The sequence below is a fragment of the Ornithodoros turicata genome, chromosome 3 (assembly GCF_037126465.1).
Source record: "Ornithodoros turicata isolate Travis chromosome 3, ASM3712646v1, whole genome shotgun sequence".
NCBI classification, from domain to species: Eukaryota; Metazoa; Arthropoda; class Arachnida; order Ixodida; family Argasidae; genus Ornithodoros; species Ornithodoros turicata.
In genome coordinates, this window is record NC_088203.1 from 24,136,619 (window position 1) to 24,164,273 (window position 27,655).

Below are 27,655 nucleotides of genomic sequence, written 5' to 3' on the forward strand. Positions count from 1 at the left end.
CAAAACGTATGTTGTGCGTCATCCAGCGTGGTTCAGTTTGGAGCCAGTGGTCAAGTTCCGCAGAGCCGGCCATCGCTGCTGTGCAGAATTGACCCTAACCCTTCTTACCGAATCCCTCCGTGCGTGTCCCGGCTTCTCGAAACTTTGCTTCACAAACATCGATACAATGTCCCATTACCCAAAGAATTTCCGTTCAAGATAGGTGCTCAACATGCGGTGTGCGTGAAGATTCGGAACATATTCTTCGCGAATGTGCGCAGTTTGTTTACACTGCCCGTTTGCAACATCGGAGATCCCTGGACCGTCTTGATAGCCGACGCTTTGACGTCGTGAAAGTGCTGGGCGAATGGCCTGCGATTCATCGTCAGGGTGCACAGCGCTCACTCAGTCATCACCTTCGTGAAGAGCATAGCAGAGCTCTTGTATTTTTAGACGTTTTTTCCCTCCCTTGGAGGAGCTTGTCCGGTTCTGAGAGGTCTTACATCTCTGTGTTTTTCTCTCCTACAATCATCCTCATCATTAAGAATTAACTGGTTTATACGCATGCGTTGCCACGGAATTCTCTACACTACCCCCCAATTTTTTGCAACACGTACACTCTTAGAAATGAATTTCCCCACATAGCACGCTCCTAGACAACCATAATCCCGAATGACAACGTTCTTGCCCCTGATTTGTTGAAAACGGGAGGAGGAGCCTATTTTGTGCCATTATGCACGGCACAAAATAGGCTCCTCCTCCCGTTTTCAACAAATCTAGGGCGAGAACGTTGTCATACGGGGTGATGGCTGGCTAGGAGAGTGCTATGTGGTGAAGTTCATTTTTAGGAGTGTACCTCCTATGAAATTTCAGAAATTGCGGGATACAGATCGGATAGACACCATATACGCGTACACATACACCCCCCTTGTAAATTCGGCGACCCCTCCCCCCTTCTCTCTCCCAGACGTCGGTTTCTGGAGAAGTCGCTGCTGTACTAGAGTTACACGGATTTCTTGCGTATAGCGCGTTAGAACAAGTAATATTGACAATGCGGTGAGGGATATAGTACTCCGAAGACGCATCGGCTCGAACCCTCACACACTCTTAAAAATGCACGTCAGGAGAGAGGTAGCAAATTACAACAATAAAGCGTTAGGAGATTCCAATATTTAATGACGAATTAAAAACTTTTGACATTAAGGCTTAACAATCTTTTTCAGAAAACTACCTTCTTTCCCGGTCGTCATGTTGCCAAGTGTGATCGAGAAAGGCTTCTTACGTGTCTTGGCTCGTCATACTTGGCAAACTGAGCGTCGTCCAAGTCGCAACGATTTTGTGAAAAAATCTAATGTTTCGCTTGTTTTGAGACAGAGAAATAAAAATATATCGAATGTACTTCTATATATCTCCATATGTTCGGGCCTGCATGTTTTAACCCATTATGACCCATGGAAAAACTACTGCAGGGAATTTCGTCGTATTTCATTCCCTCAGTTAAAATATGATAAGCATGCCATGTTCCAAGATTGAGAAACAATATTCACTACTTCATGAGTTATAAAGATGTACTTTATCCGGTACAATGGGCGCATGTGGTGTATTTTCTTTAGATTTATGCCTTGAGGTGCTCAGTGCGGTTTGTGTGGAAATTTTTGAAACATACATGTTCGATACATTTGTTTCATTGTTCAGTTGTCCAGTTCCTATTTTTCTGTTAATTCCATACTTTTGATGGGGAGCACCAGCTAACACAATTCAACTGAATTTTTTATTTTTGAAGTGCCCATCAACAACCTCTGCACAAAATCTGGAACGTTGTAGTTCGTCGTTATTGCCGCAACATTGATGAATCGCGAATTTTCAACTAACTAATTTTAAACGATAAAAAAATTGGACAAAGTTTTGTCGTTCGGTTGCCCTATTTCTGTCATGTTCATTAACATAGCACCTTTCAGGCGATTTTACCTTCTACTTTCCGAAATTTGGTCACTCTTATTCGGCGGCAGTTCAGCTGTTTCACAGTAAAAGACAACGATGTAGCCGTTCGCGCTCGGTGCTGGACTTCCCAGAGCACGTGTCTATTCTTGTTAAACATCGTACCCCGCCTCAAGAGCATTATAGTTCCCGTTTGAAGCGCATGGTATTCTGGATGGCACATGAATGATGGCAAAAATATCTCACCGTAGACTTACTGATAAATAACTATCTGCAGGAAATATAATTCTGAGAGTTTCTGTTGAGCAAGTTCGTAAACTGGCACAAAATGTATATTCATCGTATTGTGCCAGAATTGGATCACTGTCAGCGAGACGCAAAATATATTGGTGCCTCTCTCTAAAATATCCCTTTACGCCCTTCTATCTTTTCTAGGGCATTGCACGGTGTATAGAACAGCTTACGCCTGCTAGAAAAGTCCGGAGCATGCCCTCTACACACTGATGGCAGAATTGTGGTGGGCACTCGTATGCGCCAATTGTACTATATCTAGTACATCGAAGTTTCATCGCTTGCTACATTCATCAGTTAAAGTATATCGCCTCGAGGAGTATTGTCCAGTACGCGCTCCCGTGGCATAGTGGTTACGATGGTCGCTTTCCACGTCGGGACTGCGAGGTGACACGGGTCCTGTCACCGGCTGTGCTGTCTGAGGTTTTCCCTGGATTTTCCGAAGACTTTCCAGACGAATGTCGGCACAGTTCCCCTTGAAGTCGGCCCAGGACGCACACTAACCTCCTGTCTCTCACTTTTTCCTGCTGTCCTCTCTCCATCTGTCCACGTCTGTACGCCGCTCATAGCCACAGTTGCTTCGCGGCGCTAACACGGGATTACAAAAAAAAACATTATCCAGTACGCCCAGTTATTATACTAGATGCCCCCAAAAAAGAAAAGAGATTCCTGTGATCTGCCTGGAACCTGGCGCTGACGCTATAAAGAGAACGCTCGCTGATTGGCCTAGAGAAATGTTGCCTGCTACTCCGCTGTCGTCTGCTACTCGGCTGTTCGGGGGGTTCTGATAAAGCCTTTCTCCTTGCTCGGTAATGCTTCGGCCGCTCCTTCTATCCCCAGTTCTCCGGGAGAACTGGCAAAACAGGTTTACGGCGGCAAAGGGACAAGGCGCTGACCCCCACTGACCGGCGAACCAGAACGAGTTCTCCTTATACCTTCATCGGTGACGTGGCATCATACCTCCTCATCATCGTTATAGCTGGAGTGGCGAGCTAAGGGTGAACGCGCGGAGCTATGTTTATGTGAGTTTTTTTTTTCTGGGAAAGAAATTGCACACATCAAAACCTTTCGCGCTATTCGGTACAATGACACACACACTTTCATCAGATGTCTTAATCTCAATTTTTTTTTTGATGGCCCTCTGTACTCCTTTAACGCTATGCGATTCCAGCAGAACTTCGGACCGGAAGCGGAAATCCACGTGATATTTCAACTTCCGTTACGTCATTTCGACAGGGAGTTGCAAACCGCTCACTCTAATAAACGCTGATCTGTTGGCCAGATAGACCACTTTCCGGCCCAGATAAGCCGAAGTGGAGTCTTTTCTGCGCTCGAGAAGTGCGTAGTTCTGGTGTCGCCTCATTTGCATGCAAAATTTTGGCGATTTACATCTCGAAGTATGTGCTCGTTTAGTTTTTTTGTTTTTTTAAGAAACGGGGGGGGGGGGGGGGGGCAAATAATGGTCGCCTCCAATTCAGCTGTCTCGCACCTTCGCGACAAGATTTCCTTAAAAAAAACTAATAAAGGAATTTAGGTAATTAGTCGTCCAGTAGTTACGGGCTCTTTCCCATAATCCTCCCGCAAATACTTATTTATTTTATTTATTTACATTTATTTCTAGTACCCTCAGGGCCGTGAGGCAGTAAGGAGGGGAGGGGCAAACAGACAAGCATATAACAAAGGTAAAGTTCCGTAAGTACAATGGACACTTACACTGCGTGATGTTCACGGAGTGGGTGGTAAGGTAAAAATATGGCAACAGTGCTGCTCTTACAGCTTTTAAAAAAATAATAATAATATGTAAAGGATAAAAATAATACAACCTGTATGTACGGGCTGAAGGGGATTTGAAACTAGTCACGAAGGGTATTGCAGGGTGACAAATATGAATCCTGCAATACTTTAGTTATTTATTTTATGGGTGGTAGCGCCGCGAAGCAACTGTGGCTATGAGCGTCATGCAGGTGTGGGCAGATGGAGAGATGACAGCAGGAAGGAGTGGGCATAGTATGCGTCCTGGGCCGACTTCAGGGGAAACTGTGCCAATATTCGTCTGGAAAATCTTCGAAACACCCAGGAAGAACCTTAGACAGCAGAGCCTGCGCAGAGGATTCGAACCCACTGTGCAGAGGATACGAACTGTGCAGAGGATAGGTAGCAGAGGATTCGAACCCACAACCTCCCACTCTTCAGCTCGACCTTGGCTACCGCCAACGAGCGGGGAGCCTTAACCCACTCAGCCATGGCGCTGGTATCCTGCACTACAAAAGAAGATCCTTCTTGAAACACTAAATCGAATTAAAGCTAATTGTGAGGGAAAAGGGAGAAACTGTCATAACTCCAGTAACGTCATTAGTCAATGAACGCAGCCTAGCTATAACGCAGTCAACTATAGATCCACAGGGGCGAAATAAGCCCACCATTTTTGTAACTACCCTCAAGCGAGTGCTTTTCGCAAGACCGCCATTTGGTCCTGGTCACACGTCATAGGCAACGCCGTTTTGAGGTCATGTGACTTGATGTGCATGTCGTTCTAGCACTTGTCGAGATATTCCCGTAGGCACAAAGCGAAGAGATGAACGTATTTTGCCAGCGTATACTATACCGTGCTTCATCCGCGACATGGTAGCCCATTTTTCTTTAGTTTAAGTAGATCGCATCGGCTCAGTGTGTCACAATGCCGGGTCGTCATCGCATCTTTGGAGGTGGTCAACAGTACGGGGCCTTATGTACAAAACGGTGCGTTTAATGCTAGATTATCCGTTAAAAGTGATTACCGGGGTCCAAAGACATCCAAAACGGTGCACAGAGACAGTAAACGCTTTGTTTACAAACGATTCGCCGCCGATCAGGGGCGTAGACACCTTTGAGATAACGTATGCGTCGACGTTTGCTGTGACGTGTGACCGGGGCTTGTCCAGAAGGCATTGCGTTCGCTCAGCACTCTTTCGTCTATGAAGCAATACACTGAAGGCCATCCCTGTGACTAGAATCATGCCTAGCGCTTCCAGTAGTAACCAGTCCTCTTCAATGGCGTTTCGCTAACCGACAAGCAACTAGCAAAAGCCAGTGCGCTGCTAAGAAAGTGGAAATGAACGTCAGGTAGCGCCTCGTTTTGGGAACCAGCTTTGATGCGGAATCTGCGCTTGAGCACGAAACTTAATCACGAAATGGGGAAACGCTCCATGACATCATAATTCATAATTTAATTGTTGTTTACATCAATAATCCTAGACGCTCTTAACCCTGTGACCTTAAAGTAATGACTAATATGAGCCTTGCGCAGATCTGAGCGGGACACGTGAAGTCAGCTGTTCTAGATGACGTAAAGTCTGAGTGAGTGAGGCTGACGCAATAGACGAAAGCTATGCAACCACTCAAAAAACGCATTGGTAGCGGGGTTGGGACACTTCACCCAAAGGTGTGCCCGATAGACGCAAGAGAAGGTAATTTTGCACCGGTGGAAACTTCAATTCTATGTGATACACGTGAAGAAAATAGGCACTTTCAATATCAAAATCCATCGGGCTGTATCCTTTCGGGAGGAACCGGCCGGCGAACGAGGCGGCCGCGAGAGAGGTCACGTGCTAAGAATAACCAATAGGACGGCCGAGCCGTTCGTTTCAATGACGTCGTGCGTGCGTTCATAGGCCTGTGTCTCGCCATCTATTATTTGTTTATTTATTTATTTTTATTTATAAATACTGTTGTCCCTTAACGAGCCGCAACAGGAGAGATACAATTCACACTGCAAATATTAAGTACAGTAACTACTCAAAGTCAAAACAAAACCTGCAGTTCCTGCATGCGCCCAAAAACACTCACCCGTGCAATATAGAAAAGAAGAAACAACAACGGGAGAACAAACAAAAAAGCGAGAAAAAAATATAACGAAAACGAAACATGAAGCTCATGAATGGACGTTTACATAAAGCCATCTAATGTCCTAATAAAAGCTGGTACAGTGTGTAGATGTGCTACTACATTTCCTGGAAGCCTATTCCAATCATCAAGAGTACGAACAAAATATGAGTGCTTAAAAATATCTATTCGGTTTTCGAAAGGTTTTAAAGAATAGCGGTGACATGATCGCAGTGCCATTCCCTGTTCCTCAGGAACAATGTAGTGATTTGCCTCAATCCCTAATTGACTATTCATTATCCTAGAAAATGTTTTAGTCTTTCCATTTTCCTACGTTTTTCTAATGTTTCAATTTTTGCATGATGTCTTAGGTCCGTTACTGAAACGTGTCTGCCATAAGCAGAGTATATAAATCTCAAGGCACGGTTTTGAATCCTTTCGGTTTTTTCAATGTGGATCTTCTTATATGGGTCCCAGACATTACTCGCGTACTCAAGAGTTGGCCTGATGATTGATTTGTAAGCTAGTAGTTTTACGCTGACAGGGGTTTTGTTGAGTTTTCTCCTTAGCATACCTAGTTTCTTCATCGCCGAAGAGCATACTTTTTCTATGTGCACTCCCCAGTCCATCTTTAATGTTATGGTTATGCCCAAGTACCTAAAACTTGTCACATTATTTAGAACAATATCGGAAGTGCCGCAACAAAGGGAAGGAATTCTTTCCATTTAGAGTGACCTGGCAAACCGAGCTCTTATCGAAATTAATTTGCATACCCCACTTGTTGCACCACTGGACTAGTAAACTGAATGCATTATTTAGCAATTCCTGATCTTCTCGACTTTTAACTGAACAGTACAACAAGCAATCATCAGCAAAAGTTTCAGTTTAACTGGTAACTAAATACTTTCAGCCATATCATTTACATAGAGTAAGAACAGTAGTGGGCCCAAAACAGACCCTTGTGGGACGCCAGAAAAGACTGGGAGAACGAATGAGAAATCAGAACTGATATCAACATACTGTGAGCGGTTGTGCGAATGCGCCGAAATCCACGACAAAAGCTGACTACTAAATCCGTACGCTTCTAATTTTTGGATAAGTTTGTTATGCTCACCCTTATCAAATGCTTTTTGCAAGTCAATACATTTGACATCGGTTTGTCCTTTATCGTTCATAGTACTGCACAAATCATGTACTGTCTCTAGTAACTGTGTTACTGTGGATCTATATACGTAATCTAAAAACAAACATTTAAAAGTACTTAAATTGTATTCTGCCTCGTTTATATCGCATTTACCGTTTTTATTTACAATTTAGATTACGTTAACGTGGCATTTTGGAAACTAAAACTTTCGTTCTTCAAGTGGAATAAAGTGCACAAATTGCTCCACGCACCACGAAAAGTGCCGCAACTTTGACATGAACACAAAAGGAACCGAACTTATCTGTTGCGTCGTTCGTATTTTATGAGCGAAGAAACTGCAATTTGCACTTTCCCTCTCTTTCTCTCCTTCTCAAGATGCGCTACAATGCGGAGAGACCTCGGATTGGTCTTCTGCCGCGATAATTGGGCATATCGTTTGAGGCGAGCAGTAGGAGCCCGCTCCGCATTGTCGGCCTTCTTGAGAAGGAGAGAGAGAGACAGGGAAAGCGTAAATTGCGGCTTCTAGTAGTGAGTTTGAGTGCATCGTACGCTCTCGTCTTTGCGTGCGTATGGGATAGCGTGGTGGTTCTGCGTACTGCCCAAGAGCTCTGTTTGTGTTCTGCGCGTGCGCAGAACCACCAACGATATCCCTTACGTACGCAAAGGCGATGGCATACGATGCACTCAAACTCGCTAAGAAATCATAAACGACGCAACGTATGACTCATGTTCCTCTTCTGTTGGCGTCAAGGTAACGCCTCGTTTGATTCTGGGCGAAAGAAAAATGTGTCCTTTCGTACTCCTTTTAAATTATTGCGTTAATACTGACATGATAGTGACATAGTGACAGGCTATAGGCGACGCGACCTGATGGGACCTTATCAAAAGCTTTCGAAAATATATTAGCATGGCATCACTGGTAATCTCGGTCTCTTAAACTGCACGGGTAATATTAGAGAACTGTAAAAGTTGTTTTTTCGCGACTGCGCTCATTTTGGAAACCATACTGCACGCGGAGCAGCATTGAATTGCCTTGAACAAAATTAATAATCGATAAGAAGACATCGTGCCCCATAATTTTCCCAGGTACGCTGATTAATAATATCGGGTGGTAATTGGGCGGATTACGTTTCCTTTCAGATGAATGACATCCTCTAATTATTTTGTCATGCCCTCCAATATTGAAATGGCGCAAAACTGTTCGGAAGGGCATTGGATTATGGTAGATTCAACAACATGCATCGCAATACACGCGATACAAGGAACTCGTGAAATATGCAGCACTTTTTCGATGCAATGCCGTGTGTCTTGAGACGTTGCTGCAGTGGTGGCGGACGATAACGAAAGATACATACATCCCAGCAGAAATACGAGCCATTAATATCGCATTTCCAGGTTCGTACTCCTTTTGTTCTTGTTCATTCATCGCATTCAAGATCTCGGACATTAATTTCATGCCAGCGTCCCCCGTTTATCATCTCGGGAACACCTGTCAAGACAACGTCTTTCCTTTCCACAATGCGCTCTTCAAGTTGCTTTGTTCCTCGCTTTGTCCTGCGCTTATCCGGCGAAATATATTATTTCCCTTGACATAAAGAAGCAATATAATGTCTGTTCCATTACCTTAATTCGATGCTGCTGTATTTTTCAATGCCCTCGAATATTTTGACGTTTTCACCCGTTTTTCTCTCGGATTTCAATGATAACATTGGAGGCGAAATTGGAAGATAAACGATCTTTCAACGGAATTCATAAATAACTGACCAGCCTCGTTTTAAATTTCACAAACGGCATTAAAGGGGTTGTGACAGTCTGATAACCCTGATTCATTGCATGCATCATACCACACGTCAGACTACCGAATTAAAATTGAATATTTTTCTACGCGTACTATACTTGACGATATACAGAAGACTGAACACGCCTTCGCGTCGAACTCTGACGACATCGGGGGAACGAGAGGCCCAGCTACTCTCATTGGGTCTCTTGGGAACGTGACTTCCCCGCGGCCGGCTCACAGGCGGAGGTGCTCGCCGAGATGGGTTTCAGTATTCGCGGTGTTGATTTTCTGCGTGTCTATTTCGATCCAGCCTTGTTGTAAAACTTATGCCCCTGTCACTCAGCCCGCTGTATTAAACAAAGTACACCCACTTCAATTATTTTTTTTTCTCCTAACAGGAAGAAATATTTCGATTTTTCGATTGTCAGAGCATTTTTTGGTTGCCGGGGAGTCCACCTACACAGTTACGTTCAAAGGGACCGTTTCCATTTCCCTTGTCTCCTACTATGTCCCGCCATTTTCTCCACAAATCATAGGACGTAGCCAAATTGTGGGGGCGAGTACCTTATCCGTAACTTTTCTATTCTGACTGAATCGTTGAACACGTTCTGAACTGAACACGTTCTATTCTGAACTGTACTGCTCTTCACCACCATTGCGCACGGTCGCTTTTTGCGGCGTATTTTAAATTCAATTTCTGCGATAATTATGACTCTGTGGTGTAAATTTACTTCGCAATGCGCATCCTACTGGCCTACTTAACAGTTTTATAGGAAGAAAACTGGGTGCTAAAAATGACTTCTGTGCTACTTTAACGTGTTTTCAACGTAAAAATAGGCGGATGTTCGGCGCTTAACGCAGTAATTCTGCGGAAAAAGGACGTAACATGTATTGCGTACCTTGGTACCCGGCGAGTTTCGAAAAATGTCATCAGCGTAAAACAAAATTGAACTAAGGGGTGTAGGCACTTGTCACCGAATGCCGTGCTGTGTACTTGTCATGTTGAATTGTGCGTGGCTGTGATAACATTGTAAACTGATAACGTGAAAATAATTTCATTAAAGTCACAACTTCGTCTCAAACTAAAAGGAAACGACTACATGCGTATGATCATCAGAGAGCAGCAGCTGTTGTACTATATCTGAAATGTGAGTTATTATCCAGCACATCATCAACCCTTTTATGTGTGTGTGTGTGTGTGTGTGTGTGTGTGTGTGCGTATTATCTTTGTTGTCTCAAACATCAAACTGAACACGTTGTTACGGAACATTTCGCACAACAAAATATAGCGACTTCAGAGCGGACGCCAAACGAAACCGAAACATGCAAGAAGTGTCACGAAATCTAAACTTTGCCATAAAAAAGTGCATGCGAAGTATTTGTTAAAGTAATTTACTTGTTTGGGGGTCGGGCGTTCCAAGGCTAACTCATTTTGGTTGTCGTTTAAGCCAGAGGTCATAAACTACTGCTTTGTTTCAGTTAAGCGAAACTAAAATTTCGGATCGGAAGTTCGAAGTCCCGGCATGCGTAGCGCCACCTCTCAACTTGAAAGCAACCCATCAGGTTCATCGCTACAAAACACATGTCCCACTGTCGCGAACGCCCTTTTCCTTTTTGCGTTCGAGAAGTGTTTAGTGTTCGAGAAGTCACCGTGACGTGATCATGACGTCGGTCGACATAGCAAAATGGAAACAACGCGGACGGAGGAAGCCACCGTGTCACTAAGCCACATTCCTTCACGAAGGTCACGACTCTTTACAATGGCCTACCCAAAAGGTAGGGCTACCGGTAGACTGAAGCAGAACAAGGCCATAAAACTAATAATATATAAGAAATTACCCAACATTCATAGAATATCAAATGTTATATTTGTTATTGCGTTCTTGTCAGTTATTGATTTCTTACTAGTAGTTCCAGTCTACCAAGTTGTCGGCGCTGTTGTACCATCTGACGTCCTGTGTTTGTAAACAGGGAGAGGTCTATTGCATAGTGAAATTTGGAGACGTATATTTCAAAGTACGTGCTCCTTTCAGGATATTTAAAGAACAGGATGGATTTACATAATAAGTCACTTAATGAATTATAAGTAGTTGGTCGTCATGTGGTTACATGCTCTTTCCCAAGGGATGTCTTCTTAGCCGCACAACCCACCTGTGAAAACAGTATCTATAGGCAGCTCTCAAAACTTTAGTATAAAAATAAAAAAAATCTGTAAAGGATAAACAAGGAACGCCCTGAAAAGCACATATTTCACCCACGGACATAGTTCGCCTGAAATTTCAATTGCCGCCGTGGGCGCCATTCCTCGTCCCAAAAAAGCGAAACTTATCGCTTCATCCTCGTAATGTCGCAGTTCAGAAGGGAAGACAAACCACATAGGGTTGTGATAAACGGCAGCTGAGATGGGAGTCCATTGCGGGAAATAACAGGTAGATGTCGAGCGATAGCCCCGTGAAATATAGCCTTCCCGGGGCTATGTGGCCCACGATTAGGTCTGAGCTGTTTTGAAGAATGATTGCAGACCTAGGAAACTGACGGCGAGCGAAAATTCTAGGTAATCCAACTTCGAAGGATGACAGGATTGCGTGCGTTACCTTTGAGACTTCAGATAAATAGAGCTTTCACCTTATGCGACGGCCATATGATCATTATTGACGCCCACCGTTGTTTGTTAATAAGCGTTGCATACAACAACGCAGGCTAGATTTACAGCTTATATCTACGCTTTCTTATCTTATCTACAGAATCTAATTGAAGGCTTATACGACAAACGCACTGACGCAGGACCCGCATCGCGCGCGATCGTGATTAGGCAGCTATCGTGATCGCCCTCAGGTGCGGACAAAGCGAGTCTCGGCGAAAGAAATTAACAATGTTTCGAAACTCCAGTGGGTATTGTGCCAAGCTCTCGCCAGACCGAGTCAAGTGAAAATCTGGAACCAGCGGGATTGCGGCGACCAGGATAGCCTGCCGATCCAGATTGTGTGCGACTGCGTATTTGGGTTATTACACGTAAAGTGCGGGAGCGCTGAAATCTGTTGGATTGGCTGCTATCCGCGTTTCCTTGTTGACAACACTTTCAGATACTTTATGTTTCATTCTTGTAGCTCATTCATTACTTAATATTCGGCAAGTTTAATTATGTATTTACTTAGATTCGTTGCAAAGATTAATTAACCAGTACATTAGAATGTATTACCTACATCAATATATTTAAGTGGGGTTTATGGGGTTATGGTTACGGTTATATTTACGGGGTGCACCGGTTGCGTCCTTCGTGATTTATTACCGAAAGAAACCGCAATTTACATGAGATAGTTGATGTTCTGAGGCTGGAACACATAGAAAGGACAAATACATACAAAGCCTCAAGTGCCTATGAAATTAATGATGAAAGGTGGAAGTCACTGGGGGGGGGGGGGGAGGTTGCGCTCTTCCACTTCCTCCTCTTCTCAAGAATACCGACAATGCAGGGTGCGCTCACATTGGGCTCCTCAAACGGTTTGTCCATTCATCGTCAGAGATGGCTTGAGGAGACCAATCAGAGGCCTCTCCGCATTGTCGGGCTTGTCGTGCTCTGCATTGTCGGGCCTTGAGAAGAAGAGGAAGAGGGGAAGCGTATTCACGCGAGCGACATTCTCCAGAATACTCCACCGGAAGAAGCTTAAAACGTCATAGCTTTCTGCTGTCACGCCTTCATGTGCACTACTAACCGTGGGGAATATCCTGCGACACGGCCACCAGATATCCCTTAGCAGACGTCAGGAAAAGACGCAGACGGTGTCATCTCCTGAATGTTGCCTCTGAGTGCGCAGGATGCCGTCCCCAATGTTCCGGCACCGTGTGAATGTTCAACCACGACCTACTATATTACAACGACCATGTCGTAATCAACCTCTCAACCAATCGCAACCTCTATGAGGAGCCCGTCCGAAGGATCCGCTAGGGGCGCTACTCATCAGTCCGCGAGACCTACATCATGAGTGAACAATGGAAATTTGAATTTTGAACGCGCAGAAGCGGGCGTGCGACTGCTGTAGCAGACCACAGCAACAGCTCCTATGTGAAAACGCGTGTAATGATGACGATAATCAACTTTAGAAAGAAGCATCTCCCGTAGGACATCCACCGCCTGTACAAAAATACCAAGATGAGCTGAAGTACAAAGTATTGCAGAAATTGAGGAAGCAATAATCGGTCCGATGAGTAGCGACAACGCTAGCTTCTAAATGCGGCGCTGGGAAAGGCTGCCAATGACATGGTCATTATAATCTGTGTGTGCTCAACATACGAGCATAGGACGGAACCTCGGCTCTGTGAACAGTGTTTTCGCTTTTTCTTCCCCTAGAATATTCCGTGAGGGTGTTGCTCGTTTGAACACGCAGTACATTGCGGTTTCATTCGCTCATAAATTACGAACGACGCAACTCACAAATCCCGTTCCTTTGGTGTTCGTGTCAAGATAACGTGATCATTCATTTCGCGAAGATAAGTTTTTACGCTTTAGTGTCCCTTCAATCCACTCGTTCAACAAATTGTTCCACGATGTGTCCTAAGTCAATGAAGGTTTCCGGAAGTTTGTGCAAAGCTTGGCACAAACTGCTCATTGACAGATTCTTTGACACTGCACTTGTTTTGCTGTCGCGTTACTATGTAGCAACTGCGTTTGTGACGCACAAACCTGGCCACAGCTGGCGAAAGGGAGCTTGGATACAGCTGGCTGCAGTTCTCGGAGAGGTCAGGAATGAGGTCACCTATGTCTGGCAGACGAACTAGGCATGTGTGGAAATTGGATGCTGCACATTGTACGTATTGAACAATGACGGTGACGATCATACACTCTTAGAAAATAGAATACTTTTCATTCTAGTCATTTTGGGGGATTAAATGCATTACCACAAAAATTAGTCCCCTCAGGGTGTAATTGCACGGGACTAAATGAATGTCACAGAGTGGGTACTGCATTTGACGCTTTGTTCTTATACTCCAAGGTACATAATTCGTGTGCATGAATGAAAATACTTAAATACTAATACTTGAATTAAACCGTCGACCGTGATATTCGAGTGATATAAAATCTTGCGATATACATAGGGCACAATTTCGCGAGAAAGAACCTCTAGATATTTCTTCCTCTGCGTAGGTGGAAAATTGCTAAATTAGATAAGTTATATAGCCTTATTCCACCGAATTCACGAAGAGCACACACTTATGTAGACTGTTGCATTTAGGAGCTCTCAGCTCACTTCTTTCAGGCCAGTGAGCTTAACTAGCTGCCTTGGCAGGTTGTTGGAGCGCGTGATCCTCCACAGAATCGAGTGGTGGCTCGAGAGGAAATCCTTCTTCCCGCAGGAAATGTCAGGATTTCGCCAGCACAGCTCTTCCATGGACTCTGTTCTTGACTTCATTACGTCGGTGGAAGAAGCAAAGGAGCGTAAGAAGACAGTGATTGCAGTGATTGCTGCGTTTCTTGATGTTAAACGCGCTTACGACACCGTGAGCCACGCCTCGGTTCTGCATCCCCTCACCCAAGTCGGCCTACCCTTCAGAGCTCTCGCATGGATTAAGGACTTCCTCCATGGCAGGCAACGATTCGTTCGTACCCATCAAGGGGATGCGTGTATGCATGTATCGATGACTCATGGAGTTCCACAGTGGAGCGCATTGAGCCCAATTCTGTTTAACGTGGCCATGGCGGGTCTTCGGGGCTGCTTCGGGGCATTGGAAATAAACTGTCACTTTCGACCTACGCGGATGACATCTGCATTTGGACCAGCGGCAAATCCCGTCCGACCATCCAGCGGCGCCTGCAACACGCTTTGAACACCATTGAGCACTACCTCGCAACGGCCGGCATGGTCATCTCGACTGAAAAGTCCGTGACACTCCCGTTTACGAGAAGGAACATGCATCCATTCCCTCTTTCAGTTGCTGGTGTACAGCTGAGAAGTGCATCTTTTCATCGTTTCCTAGGTGTCACGGTAGACGCCAGGCTGTCTTGGGTGAAGCACATAGCGAGCTTGGAAGCCAAGGTCCACTGGCGGATTGCGGTGATCAGGCATCTGGCAGGCATGAAGTGGGGCAGTGCCGTGGCGTCGCTTTTGACCGTCCACCGAGCTTTGATTCGTGGGTCACTTGCATACAGCTTGCCTGTGTTGAATGGCCTTCCACCTTCCTCAGTCCATGAGCTTCCGTGCCTCCGGGCGCGCAGTCTGCGAGTGTGTTTGGGAGTCCATCGGGCGGCACAAACCGATATGGTCATTGCTGAGGCTAAGGAAGCCCTGCTTGAAGTGCTTCGCTACGGAGATTCGTCGGCAGTACCTCCGCCTTCTAGCTCACCATCGGCGGCATCCGGTAGTTAGGCAGCTTCGGACACGCAAGCACAGCAACGTACACCCATGTGTCTCTAAACTGAAGACTAGCATACCTGACTTTGTGGTCGCACCCACAGCTCCCAGCACTCCTCCTTGGACTTTTCCGATGCCCTGCATGTCCCTGTCGGTGCCTGGGCTAACAGGGAAGAAAGGCAACGTCGCTGCATGCGTGACGAAGCAGCTCACTCTCGATATGATGAGCTCGTGTTATGAGACTTCCACCGCAGTTTTCACGTACGGCTCAACCACGAAGGGAAGTTCGTCGTCTGCCTTTGTCATTCCCTCCGAGTCAATTTCAGATGGCCATCATCTCTCACATAAAACATCGTCAACATGCGCTGAGCTTTATGCTATTCTTTTCGTCTTGCGGAAAATTACTGCCATTCCCGTTCGCTCCTGGGTCGTCTTTACGGATTCCAGATCTGCGCTGCAATGTGTGGCAACTATGGGACATCGCGGCTTCCTCAGTCCTGTGGTCATTGAAATTGTACAAGTATGCAAGAAAGCAAGCGCACAGGGCCACTCTATCGTCTTCCAGTGGATCCCGGTTCATGTGGGCATCAGCGGAAACGAGGACGCAGATCGAACAGCCGTAGGCGTGCACCAGTACACCCGCCGTGTCCCCATCATCTTGTCTCGGGGGGATCGCCGTTACCTCGTCTCAAGCCTCACTAGCTCCACGATGCAATCTCAATGGCAACGTGACATCACCACCCACTCTCTGCTTTACTCCGTTGACCCCACATTGTCCCTTACTCTCCCCCGCCGAATACCGCGTTCCTTTATCACAGTATTCCACCGCATGTGGCTTAATGTGGCTTTTACACCGGCTTTCAAACACCTCCTCGGTGTCGGCGCGTCCAGCCTCTGTTCCACATGTGGTGTCCGCGGTGACCTCCATCACGTCCTCCTGGTCTGCGGACAGTACGAGCGCGAGCGCGCCCTCATGGAAACTGCTCTCCAACGCGTCGATCAACGCCAGTTCGACTTTCTTGGACCATGGTCGGACCCCTCACATCTGATGCAAGGCCCACGAGCTGTTGCTGAGTTCCTCTCAAGCACTGGATTAATGGACGAACTCTAATACGACACCTTTCCATCATCATCACTTTCTCATCCCTTCCACAAGCGCAATGGGGCAGTGTACCGCCATAACGGCGGAGAATGACCCACCAGATCATCATCCCATTTATGTGTGTGTGTGTGTGTGCATTTTGGAGACCATTTGCGAAGTTCCGTAACTATTTGCAGTTCTGGGAAGTGAATTTCGCGGTTAAGGGAGCAAAATGGCGAGCAAATGTAATCTAGGGGACTAGGTGCTACAATTACTCCCCATTTTACTCCTTTTTCCCTGAGAGTAAGAATGTATACGTAGTGAATGATGACAGCACACGTCACTTGGAATACGGACATTTGGGTTGAACATAAAAGAGTGTGGAGAAATGTTAGGAGGAGTCCGAGTCGACATGATTCATAACGTTCGAGGATCCAAGCACCAGAGCATCAGGTTGCGTACTGCGCACTTAGCAGCTGACACCGTCTCCGTCCTTTCTGCTGTCGTCTGCAACAGAATATATTGTGACTGTGTCGCGGGATATTCCCCACCGTTATCAGTGCACGTCAAGACACGACGTTGAGCGTTCACGTGGGAGCAGAAAGCTATAAGATTTTTCGCATGATCCGCTGCAGTATTCTGGAGAATGTCGCTCGTGTGAATACACGCTTTCCCTGTTCCTATCCTTCGCAAGAAGCAGGGCAATGCGAAGTGTCCCCTGATTTGTCTCCTCAAACGACCTCTGGCGATGATTGGACAAACCGTTTGCGGAGACCAATGAGAGCGAGCTCCGCGTTGATCTGCCTCACATCGCTGTTTTGCCCTTTGAGGGCTTCAAGGCTTTGTTGTTCGTCTTGAACAACTAGATCAAGAAGGATAATGGGCGTAGAATAAAGAGAGAAGGTATTAGAAAACACGAGATAACAGTTTCGGGCCTGGGGAACAGAAGATGTTGAATATCAAGCATGAACAGGGGAGGAGGAGGAGGTGACCAATAAGAAATCATAAGCACGGGGTTCATGGGTTCTCACTCTTTTTAATTATTCTAATATTGGCGTCTGCAATAAATGGCTTTACTGGTTTTTGGGTCTCTTACTTCTTAACACAAGCTACAACTGAAACCTACCAAAGTCACACGAAATACGACAACAAATTGCCACGAACCATTGCTCTGGAAAGTATTTTCTCAAAATTTTCCTGAAGCCGTCGCGAAACACCGAAAATGTTCATTGCGGTCACTTTCGAACGGTCAAGAAATGTGAAGAAGACGAGCGGTGCACTTCGTTCGCTGTTCTGTCCTTTAATCTTATCGCATCTTCGAAAGTGCCGTGTTATATCGTGAACAATGTCCAAGGAAGTGCAGTCTTTCACCGTTTCTTATTCCCTATGGAATTTATTCGAATCGTTTATTCATCAGCACGTTTCTTCTATGGTATGCCTCAGTGCTTCCATTGCAATGCCTCTTTCTCGAACACAAAACGGTGTAGCTGCCTCAAAGAAAAGAAAAAGAAAGAGAGAAACAACATGTTGCTCTTTGCCGAAAGACGGAAGGAGCGTTGCACATGAACTCTTCAAGGCAATGGAATACCAATGAAACAAATACAGTGATTTCTATAGTCATTATATTTACCACTGGTGAAAACGAACTATGGGAGGCTGTCATTTTTGTTTAGAGGAGCCGGTGAGCGGAACCAATTGTCTTATGATATAATAAGCATCCACGATTTTTCATTGATTAGAAATCGAGTGAGGCATGTAATAACTCGTAATGCAGAGTAATTTATCTGGTTCGATAAGTCGTTATCTCTTGTATTCGATTGATCTGTCCTGGCTTTGTTTAGTTTTGTTTCGTTTTTATCTTATCGTATTGTACTACGTGACCTTACCTAATACCTGGCTTGTGCTGTATTGATATCTAGGTACTTTTCCCGAAGGGACATTTAACCGGGATTCCATCTGGCTCCTCCACTTGTATGTTATTTGTACGAATGTATGCATGAATGAATGTAAATCAATCAATAAATAAATGAATTATGCTCTCCTTTTACGTGAGTTCTAATAAAGAATCACTGTATGCACTTGTAACCAGGTACCATAAATGTAAATGTTGATGTTACATTTCGTTGGGATCGTATTCAGAGGATGGGCCACATGTGGTGCATTCATTGGAAAGCGCATTACCACTAAACAGCACAAATGCAGAATAACTCTGACTCGGCAAAAGATTCTCCGATTCAGATCCGGAAAGATGCCCTTCTGCAATAAAAATCTTCGAGAAACTAATTGGAAACAGCTGTATGAGACGTGACAGATGACTGGGAAATTGCATCGAAGGACAGGTATTCGCGGTGACAGACGTTCGGGTATTTGCATATCGGACATTATTACTTATGGATATTATGGTTTACCTCGCCGGTATGGATATCATAGCAGCGCGAGCATCTTCGCCGCGCGCATTAATGAAATATGTTCGGATACCTGAGCCCGTTTCCCCGGGGCATGACAGGAAATATTCAACATCAGCAAAGCTCCGCGATTCTGGATTAGACAGTTTCGCGAAGAGGAAGTTGATTGATTGATTGGAAAAAGAAAAAAAAAGTATGTGAGCCCCAAAATACTCGAAAAAGAAGTTAAAGAACACAATCAAGTTATTTGATCACTGCTCTACGGCGTATTATATATGAAACTGCAACAAACATTTCTACGTCTGCCTTCGAGAATTTATTGTGAGCCCGTGTGGACTTGGGAACTATCAGGAACTAAGAGCCACATTCTTCCTTCCGACATAAGAAACAATATCGTTTTCCACCGAACGCCAGGAATTATCATAATTATCTATAAGGAGAATAAACCCGAATAGAGATTCGGCAGGTGACTTACGCATTCCAAAAAAGAGCAAACGAAGATGTAGTATCTCGCGTACAAGGCAAGGGACACCGTCCCTTTCTGGAATCTAGTTTATTCCTTCCACAGTTTCTCTTCTCCTCTACGTCCCAACCTCCTCTTGATCTACTACAGAAAAACCTAAAGTAACATTGATAATAAATGTAATATAGAATTATGCAAAACAAGCACAAATCAGCACAACACACACTACGTGGTCGCTGGAGGAGAACCTGAAAAAGAAAGAAAGAAAAGACGTCAATAACACGAAAATAGAAATAGAATAGAATGACTCGAGAAATACAAAATAAGAACACATTTTCACACACAAAGAGATAATGTGTGATTGTGTGATTACGAGATAATGTGTGAGCAAGGCAAGTGTATAGATTCGCTACCATAGAACAGCGAAATAATTAATTACGAGTGATGAAGTAACTTGGGCGAATTATTGTGTAGTAATTAATCACTGTAGCAGCACAAAAAATAAAGAGATAAAAGCGAATAAACAGAGAGGGCTGCAACATTACATTCTTTCTGCATTGAATACTTGTGTTGCGTGCTTTGTCGTTTGCCTGCAACCTGTACTTGTGTATGTATGTACGTATGCATGCACGTATGTATGCATGCATGTATGTATGTATGCATGTACGTATGTATGTACGAATGCATGTATGTATGCATCAGTGATGGGCAGTACTTGAAGTACCAGCTACTCAAGTAGATGGGTAGAAATCCAGCGCACCGGTAGGGATGTAGGAAGGGAGGTGCCTCAGGACAGAAGGCGCCGATATTTAGGAAATATCGGCGGATTCTGTTCTGAGGCAACTCCCTTCCTACAAGTACTCAAGTAGTACTTTAAGTGCATTTCAGGGTACTTGTACTTTACTTTAAGTACATTTTAAATCGTATCGTGTACTTTGTACTGTACTTCAAGTACTTTCCCATCAAGTACTCAAGTACCCAAACTTGGACTCCAGGCAAAAAGTCACAAAAGAGTATCAAAAATACACCCTATTAAAAGCGCTAGAATGACAACAAGAAGACGAAAACACACAGATAGGGCTATCTCTGAGTTTTCGTCTTCGTGCCGTCACTTCAGCGCTTTTAGTGGGATGCGGTACCAAGAGTCCCAGTCTGGCATTTTATCAAAAAGGATTTTTGTGCTTTTAAATAGCATATTTGTTGAAGCACATCTATTGTTGAGAGGCTTGAAATGGTTGAAAAAGTATCAGCACTTCTATTATTATGTAAAGCGAATGGAATACAAAGACACGCACACATTATGACATTGCAACCGGCAGCACAACGACTTGGTCCATTGTAATTTCAGTTCTCGCAATGCAGAGTTCTATGCTTTTTTATATTGTTTCCTTTATTCGCAATTAATAAGCATTTTTATCACATTATATGTGTGATTGCATTACATGATGAACACTCTGAAAGATACAGTGGCTTTCATTTTTACATTTTACGATTTTTTTAATTGGTTACATGGATTACATTGCAGCAGATCACAGTCGTATAAAAATGAAGGCTTATACTGTGCTTCATCCTTTTTTAATTTCTTCATATTCTTTTTCTAAACAAAAAGCAAGAAATGCTCAGAAATCTGTAATTTCTGTTGCCTTGTACTTTTTTCTCCTTGAAATTTCCTAGTCTGTTATAGCAGAAGATTAGTACCAGAACACCACACTAGGCAGGTGATCCTGGATCAGTCAGGGTGTAATACTATTTTGCATAATCACAGCACAGCTGCTAATTACCTTTCTACGTGTAACTGCAAGTTATGACCTCTGATTAAGTTTATATTCACGGGTTAGCACTTAACCTAAGACTTTATGGCTTCAAAGCATTTGTCAAGAATACTCGCTGAACTTTTGCCAAAAAACAATTCACAGATACTAAGCACTGAAATGCAAAGTGATACAAACTAAATTGGCAATGTACTTGATGAGTACTTGAAGTACTTTGCCTGGTACTTTGTACTTTACTTGATGTACACTTGGAATTGGGTACTTTGTACTGTACTTGAAGTACTAATGACGCCAGGTACTTGGTACTTTACTTTGAGTATAATTTTGAGGTATTTTGCCCATCACTGCTATGCATGTATGTATGTATGTATGTATGTGCCCGTCCGAGTGTTTTGTTAGCTCCTGAACCCTTCAAGCTTCTGTAGTATGTTGAGCTTTAAAAGCAGCCGTTGCGTTAGTCGTGTTGGCAACCTTTATCAGTCAGGCATCTATAGTAAAAGACAAAATCCAATTTCCTGTTATTTTACTTTTTGAACAGAAGCGTTTGTGTTGGTTTGTGTTGCGTTTGTAAAGTATAGGTGTTTTCCCATCTCTTGGGGTGGGGGGGCATTTCTGGACATGCGTCTTACGCACGAAAACATCCGTCTCATTTTACTTTACATTATTGTAAGCTTTATTTCTAGTGGTTAGCTATTTCGTTATTTCTAGTATTATCATCTCACAGAGGACTGAATCCAATGCTCTGTGGCGAGTTGACATGTGACACGCATGTTCAATTAGCATTAGTTTTAATGGCCATTGAAGTCTGCCCCTGTGAGACGGGTACAATTTTACCATCTGATCACTTAAATGCACACAGCATGATGTAACTAAAATAAAACGGTTGTAATTGATGTGTACTTGTAACTTACTTGGATTTTTATCGTTCAACTTTAGAGAGCTTTCACATAATAATAATAATAATTGGGTGTTGAGATCAGAGCTTTCACAGATCCGACTATACCGTCACCTAATTTAATTTTTTGTTAGAAGCCTAGCTCCGTTCGTAAGCAAACGCCTTCTATTTCGCTGTATTTCGAGTGAAAGAAGCATTCTTTCTGAGGTTCACGAACCGATTGTGGGAATAACACGTATTAAGGTCAGCTTTGATCAGCCTTCATCTATGGCGCTTATGACACACTGGGCGAATTGCGTGTTTAAAACGTCGTCCTTTGCGGAATCATCCGCGTAACGTTTGCGCAGTGAGCCAGCTGTTTTCCTCTTGTGTGTGAGTTAACCGAATGATCTCATCGGTACTATTCAGTCATGAAGCAACACAGATACCAGCACTGCAACATACTGTGCTATATAAACCGGCTGCGAAATGGTATCGCAAGCAGTCTGCCAGAATCTATAGGAGAACAGTCGAGCTTTTCTCTCCTCGTAGGTCGCCATGCATTCCCGTAATATCATCCTAGTAATTGCCGGTGAGTATATTCTGCGTTTACATAGTTCCTTATGCTGCAGTTAGCTCACGCAAAATGAAGCACGCCAAGCGAGTGCTCCCGTTGTCCGCAATCACGCTGGCTGATATACATACCGCATCCGCACCAGCGTGTATATTTAGTGTATGCGCACATCAGCGACCATTGCATTTCCAGGACAACATTTGCACGACAAAAAGATTATGCCACAAACGTTTTCTTTTTTGTACATTTCAGCATACAAACTTTCTGAGCAAGATCACGCCATTTTGAACTCACGAAGTTTTCTCAATTATGGCTCCCCCTGGGTGTCGTCGTCAGAGGCACTAATGCGTATAGCTGCGGATGAAATGCTGCTAACTGCGCACACTGCAGAGATGAGTAGTTTCATCCGCAGTTTATTTGTGCGTAATCCAAAACGTTATATTTGTGCGAACCAGGATGACGTGCGATTATCTGCGCCTATTTGCGGATATAACCCCACCCACGTACACCTCTAGTAATTTTAGTCCATTTGGGCACTACCAACTTTTATGCGAAGTCTGTAGGCAATACAAGTCTGTGGGGACTGTTTGTACTGCTGTGGGAGTGAGTTAAGGGATTAAAATGAGAAGCAATTGGCAGTTAAAGGGACTTGAAGGTGAGCCCCAATTACTCCCCAAATTACTGCTTTGCTGTTTAGAGTGTATGGCACTTCGTAAACTATGATCCGGGAGATAAGAAATCGAAATGGCTTGGAGGCCTTTTCCTTCATCTTTAGTTCCTGCAGTTCCCACAGTTCAAAGCGGCGCTGTAAGCTCTTGGGGATTTTCTGAAATGATTTATTAGAGATGGCCACGCTTTTAGCGAATTGCATAGATTTGAATAGCACATATCTGGCTGGCTGTATTGTATTCAAGTATTGAAGGCTTGTGGGAGAACGCGCGAGCGGATCTTGGGCCACTGTGCAAGACACTTCGACAAAAATATATGTTATACTTAAACTTGTCAAATGGGTTTTCTGCACCTCTGTTCGGCCGAATTGCCATGTGTTCATTCAAGCTGCCACTTCTAGTGCCACGTTGATAGATTTTACAAGGACTCTGGGCTCCCACTATGCTACACTCGATCAGTGATAGGCAAAATACCAAGAAAGGTGCTTCAAGTATTAAGTACTTGCAAAAATATGTACGTTAAAGTATTTATTAAGTTCCCTCAAATACAACATGCAGTTTTCATGCCACGCCTTTTAGCTCTCTAAAGAGACCAATATCAATATACATGCTTTCAAATGCAACCTCTCAGACAAAGCACACACGGATCCTAATGCATGCGCAAACAATGTGGAAAAGTATGTTGAGAAGTGCCAATATATTGTCTCCGATGCGATTGCGGTCTCGCTAAAATAGGCCTTGGCGCAGTGCTGTGAACACCACAATCAACACAGCTGGGAGGCATGCATAGCTTTATGAAACCATTACGATGTACGTTCGTCCGTGGCTTTATACGGTCAACAACTTATTTGTTTATTGTTGTTAGTAACCCAAAGGCCAGAAGGCATTACATGGGTGAAGGGAATACGAAGAAAATTATAACAATCACGATAACAACAGCAACAATAATGAATGAACATGACGAATGAAATTAAATTAAATGAAACAACTACGTGACATCCTGTGACTACGTGACGTTAGCTCACGTGATACGACTACGTCACGGCCCTATAGAGCCAACGCACGCTTGGGACACTGCTTAACGTGTAGCCAATTTCCTCGTGTGTGGCTGTGTGCGTGCGACTATAGGCAGGTAGATCATCGGGCCCCTATGTCTCTGCTCGGCCCAGTACTACATCCCACACAGAGTCTGTGATCAAAGCAGTGCTGACGTTCCTCAGCGACACAGGTCTCATGCACAGCCTGTGAACTCAAGCCTTGTCATCTCATTCGTCAGTGCCCCAGCCTCACCTCTCACCCTCATCCACATTGACTTATATCCTTTTTTTTTTTATCGTATTTGTCTTTAGTCTATCTCATCCTTCTTTCACGTTTTGTTAGTGTATACTTTACTCCCGGATTATTTCATTTTCCCTTTTTTTCTTTTTTTTTGCGGAATAGCAAGCCGACGTACCGTTTGGCTGACCTTTCTTCCTGTCTTCCCCTTTGTTTTAATAAGTATATGCCCCCACGTTTTGTACTGTTCTTCTTGATCGTTTCTCTCATTTTTGTCGACACGCATGCAATGCTTTCTATTCGACAGTCTTAACCGCAGTCATGGTAACAGCCCGAGGGACACCAGTAGACGCCATGCCCAATCCAGTCACGGGTGAAGGTTACCCTACAGGACAAGGAAATCTCACCAGCGAGGGCCAGAACCAGCACATCCATAAGAGTCACCATCATCATGAGGAGACAGAAGTTGCGGACAGTGGCCCCCATGAGAACAAAACAGCAACTGAGTTTGCTGCACCTGAAGCTGTAGGGTGCTGTCATTCTCAGTCCCGCCGCTAGAAACACCACCGTCCTTCAAATGGCAGTTATAGGGAAACTTCCACAGTTAGTGGACCGCAATGACTCTCTGACAGGTCAGATACTGAGCATACGCTAACCACTGTTTAACACGAGTACGTAAACTTAAGAGAAGCTAGGAGTCTTGACTGCAAGGCAACTCTATTAGAGAAAATGTGCTCAAATGTGTACGACACCAAATAGTGATGACAATAAAGGAAGATGTAGAACATGTTTCTTTATGTGTATGTAGGGCGCACCCCAAGCTTTTCCAGAGCTTGCGAAGGTTGCATTGGTGAATTTCCATCACCAGAGGTCATCAGCACCCGACAGACTCGAAAGAGCGAAAACCACACATATATCGATGAGCTGAAGGCGGTAACGATCTGTAGAGCGCACTAGCGCGTGGCCCACTCTAGGGGACCTGAATAGTAGCTCCCTCTGTGTAGTGAGCTACGGAGGGAACTAATATTCAGGCACCCTAGCCAGTCAACTGCATTCATGTACCTAAATCTACTTGTCGTCTTGCTGGGCAGCCGTGCATGGTGTGAGAATTCACTTGCTTACTCGTAGATCCGCTGTTTTGCACCAACATTACTGGAACACCAACAACAACAGCTAAATGGCGACATGGTGGTGGTGGTGTTTCGCCGCTGGAAAGCAGTGCTCTACCCCAATAAATGTATAACATTAGATGAGAGATACGAAGATTTAGTGAAACGAGGAAACTACATGTCGTTCATGGAACAATAGAGTTGTCCTCGGTTGGCTGTGCTATGCCGAATATAAAGAGGATTTGAAATGAGGAGAACACAGAAAGGAGCACCGATGCTTACCGGAAAACAAAGTCACCGATAGTCCATGACCAGGAACTCCATAAACGTTTGAAGACGTCGACGATGCCGCACAAGGTAAAGCAGGCAAGCTAATGTGTACAGAAAAAGTTGTTCTGAACAGATGAAGGTACATGGGGTGACAAATAATTTTCAGGAGTAGAAATTCTTCCCTATGTATCGTTGTAGCTTTCTTTTTATGTATTTCCTTCTGAGTTACTTCTTTCCTTACTGTTGCAGTCATCCCCCCCCCCTTACCGCTACGCACATATTATATACTTCCTTTACATTCTTTATTTGCTAATACTCACGATTAAACGTACAATAATACTCCTGGTAGGAACTTGAACGACAGTCCGAACACATAGCTGAGTAAACTTCGTCATGAAACTGAAAGTGAATGCACAGAGTCAAACTGCAAACTATTGCAATTAAATTCGCAACCAATTGCTCACTCTAATTATGTTAGTTTGAACCAAGCGCTTTCACTGGCGTAAAAGCCACTGCCTTGGTGCTTCTCTTATGCTGACGACCTACTTTTATTATCACGACCTTCGCTACCCGTCTCCCTCTTCTACTATTCGCCCTCCTCTCCAGAGCTGCTCATATGTTGAATTCCAATGGCACAGTCGGAGCAAGTGGCAGACTCGGCAATGGAGCGGCTTGATCTGGCCTATAGAGCAAGTGATCCGAATCTGCGAATGGAACACTTCCGCACAACTTGGATTTTATCCCTGGCCAATCTCCCTTGGTGGATGGCGGTCAGAGACGGAGGAAGAGGAAGAAGAAGGTACTCATGTTCCATTATAACGTCATGTTTTGCAACATCACTGCCCTTCTAAGCTCCTAACGTTGCCCTGGTAATGTCTGACTTGTCGCTTCCTTCATTAAACAAAATCGCCACTACGTACGACGCGAAAGACTAGTCACAGCAAAGACGCGTTGCGAGGCGGCCATGTTGGCGAAGCAGAGACAGGAAATAGGAAGCACAAGCGACAAGTGACACGTCACATAGAGTTCCGGTTGAATCTGCCTATTTTGGCGGAGCAGTCTGGGTTGCTCCCTGGAGCGACCTTGGCTGGAATGCCGCTCCAAGGCTTCCATTGGAAGACCCCAGAACTGTTCCCCATCTGCCAATCGAACAGACTTGCTCTCGGCGGAGCAACAGAAGTTGCTCCGGAGGCGCTCCGAATCTGCCATTGGAATTGAACAATAGTGTTTCACCAACTGTCTGCGATATGTTGTGCGCGCTGTACACTGACCCCAGAACAGACGACGCGTGGTGGCGGTGGTGTGTTTAAAGAGGAAGATGGAGGAGCGATGCCTGCTGCTCATACTAGGCTGCGCGCCAGGTCAACGAAACACAAACAAGTCTCACAGCGCGGCGATGGCGCGAAGCCAGGTTTGTAGTGAAAGGCCGGCGTCATAACGGCCTTGCATCGGAGTCTGCAAAGATGTGTGGTTTGCTTCGGGTTGAGATCTTTCACGGGGCATGGTTGGGAAATGTGCCGCACTTCCGGATAAGCAGTCAGGCGGATTCCTCCCGTCTACGCAGAGTTACCGTTTCCTATTATGCCGTGGGTCCAGAGGTGCAAGAACCCGAGGAGGAAGATTGCGGTAGCTGTGGGCGCTACTGCCAGCCGGTTTGTTGCCAGGGGTTCCTGAACGGTAAGAAACCCACTGAAAACCCATGGCAATACTATTGTTGTTGAGCTGTTTCCTTGTATCGGGTATGGTGTTTGCAATGGGGTCGTCGATGCTGGGATTGCTTATGCGCTGAAGAGTGCACTTGCAGTTGATGAGCAAAACGCGGTC

At 44.7% G+C, this 27,655-nt stretch overlaps 2 protein-coding genes across 2 annotated transcripts; both read left to right on the top strand.

The window, feature by feature from the left end:
- The first annotated feature begins 14,348 nt into the window (after positions 1-14,348).
- Positions 14,349-15,355, top strand: LOC135389214 (uncharacterized). The gene is made up of 2 exons (XM_064619279.1): positions 14,349-14,613; positions 14,967-15,355. Exons 1-2 carry the CDS (start codon positions 14,349-14,351, stop codon positions 15,353-15,355), a joined length of 654 nt encoding a protein of 217 aa, XP_064475349.1.
- A 457-nt stretch (positions 15,356-15,812) lies between these two features.
- LOC135389215 (uncharacterized) lies at positions 15,813-16,451 on the top strand. Its single transcript, XM_064619280.1, has one exon. The coding sequence runs from the start codon at positions 15,813-15,815 to the stop codon at positions 16,449-16,451; it is 639 nt and encodes a 212-aa protein (XP_064475350.1).
- The last annotated feature ends 11,204 nt before the right edge of the window (positions 16,452-27,655 follow it).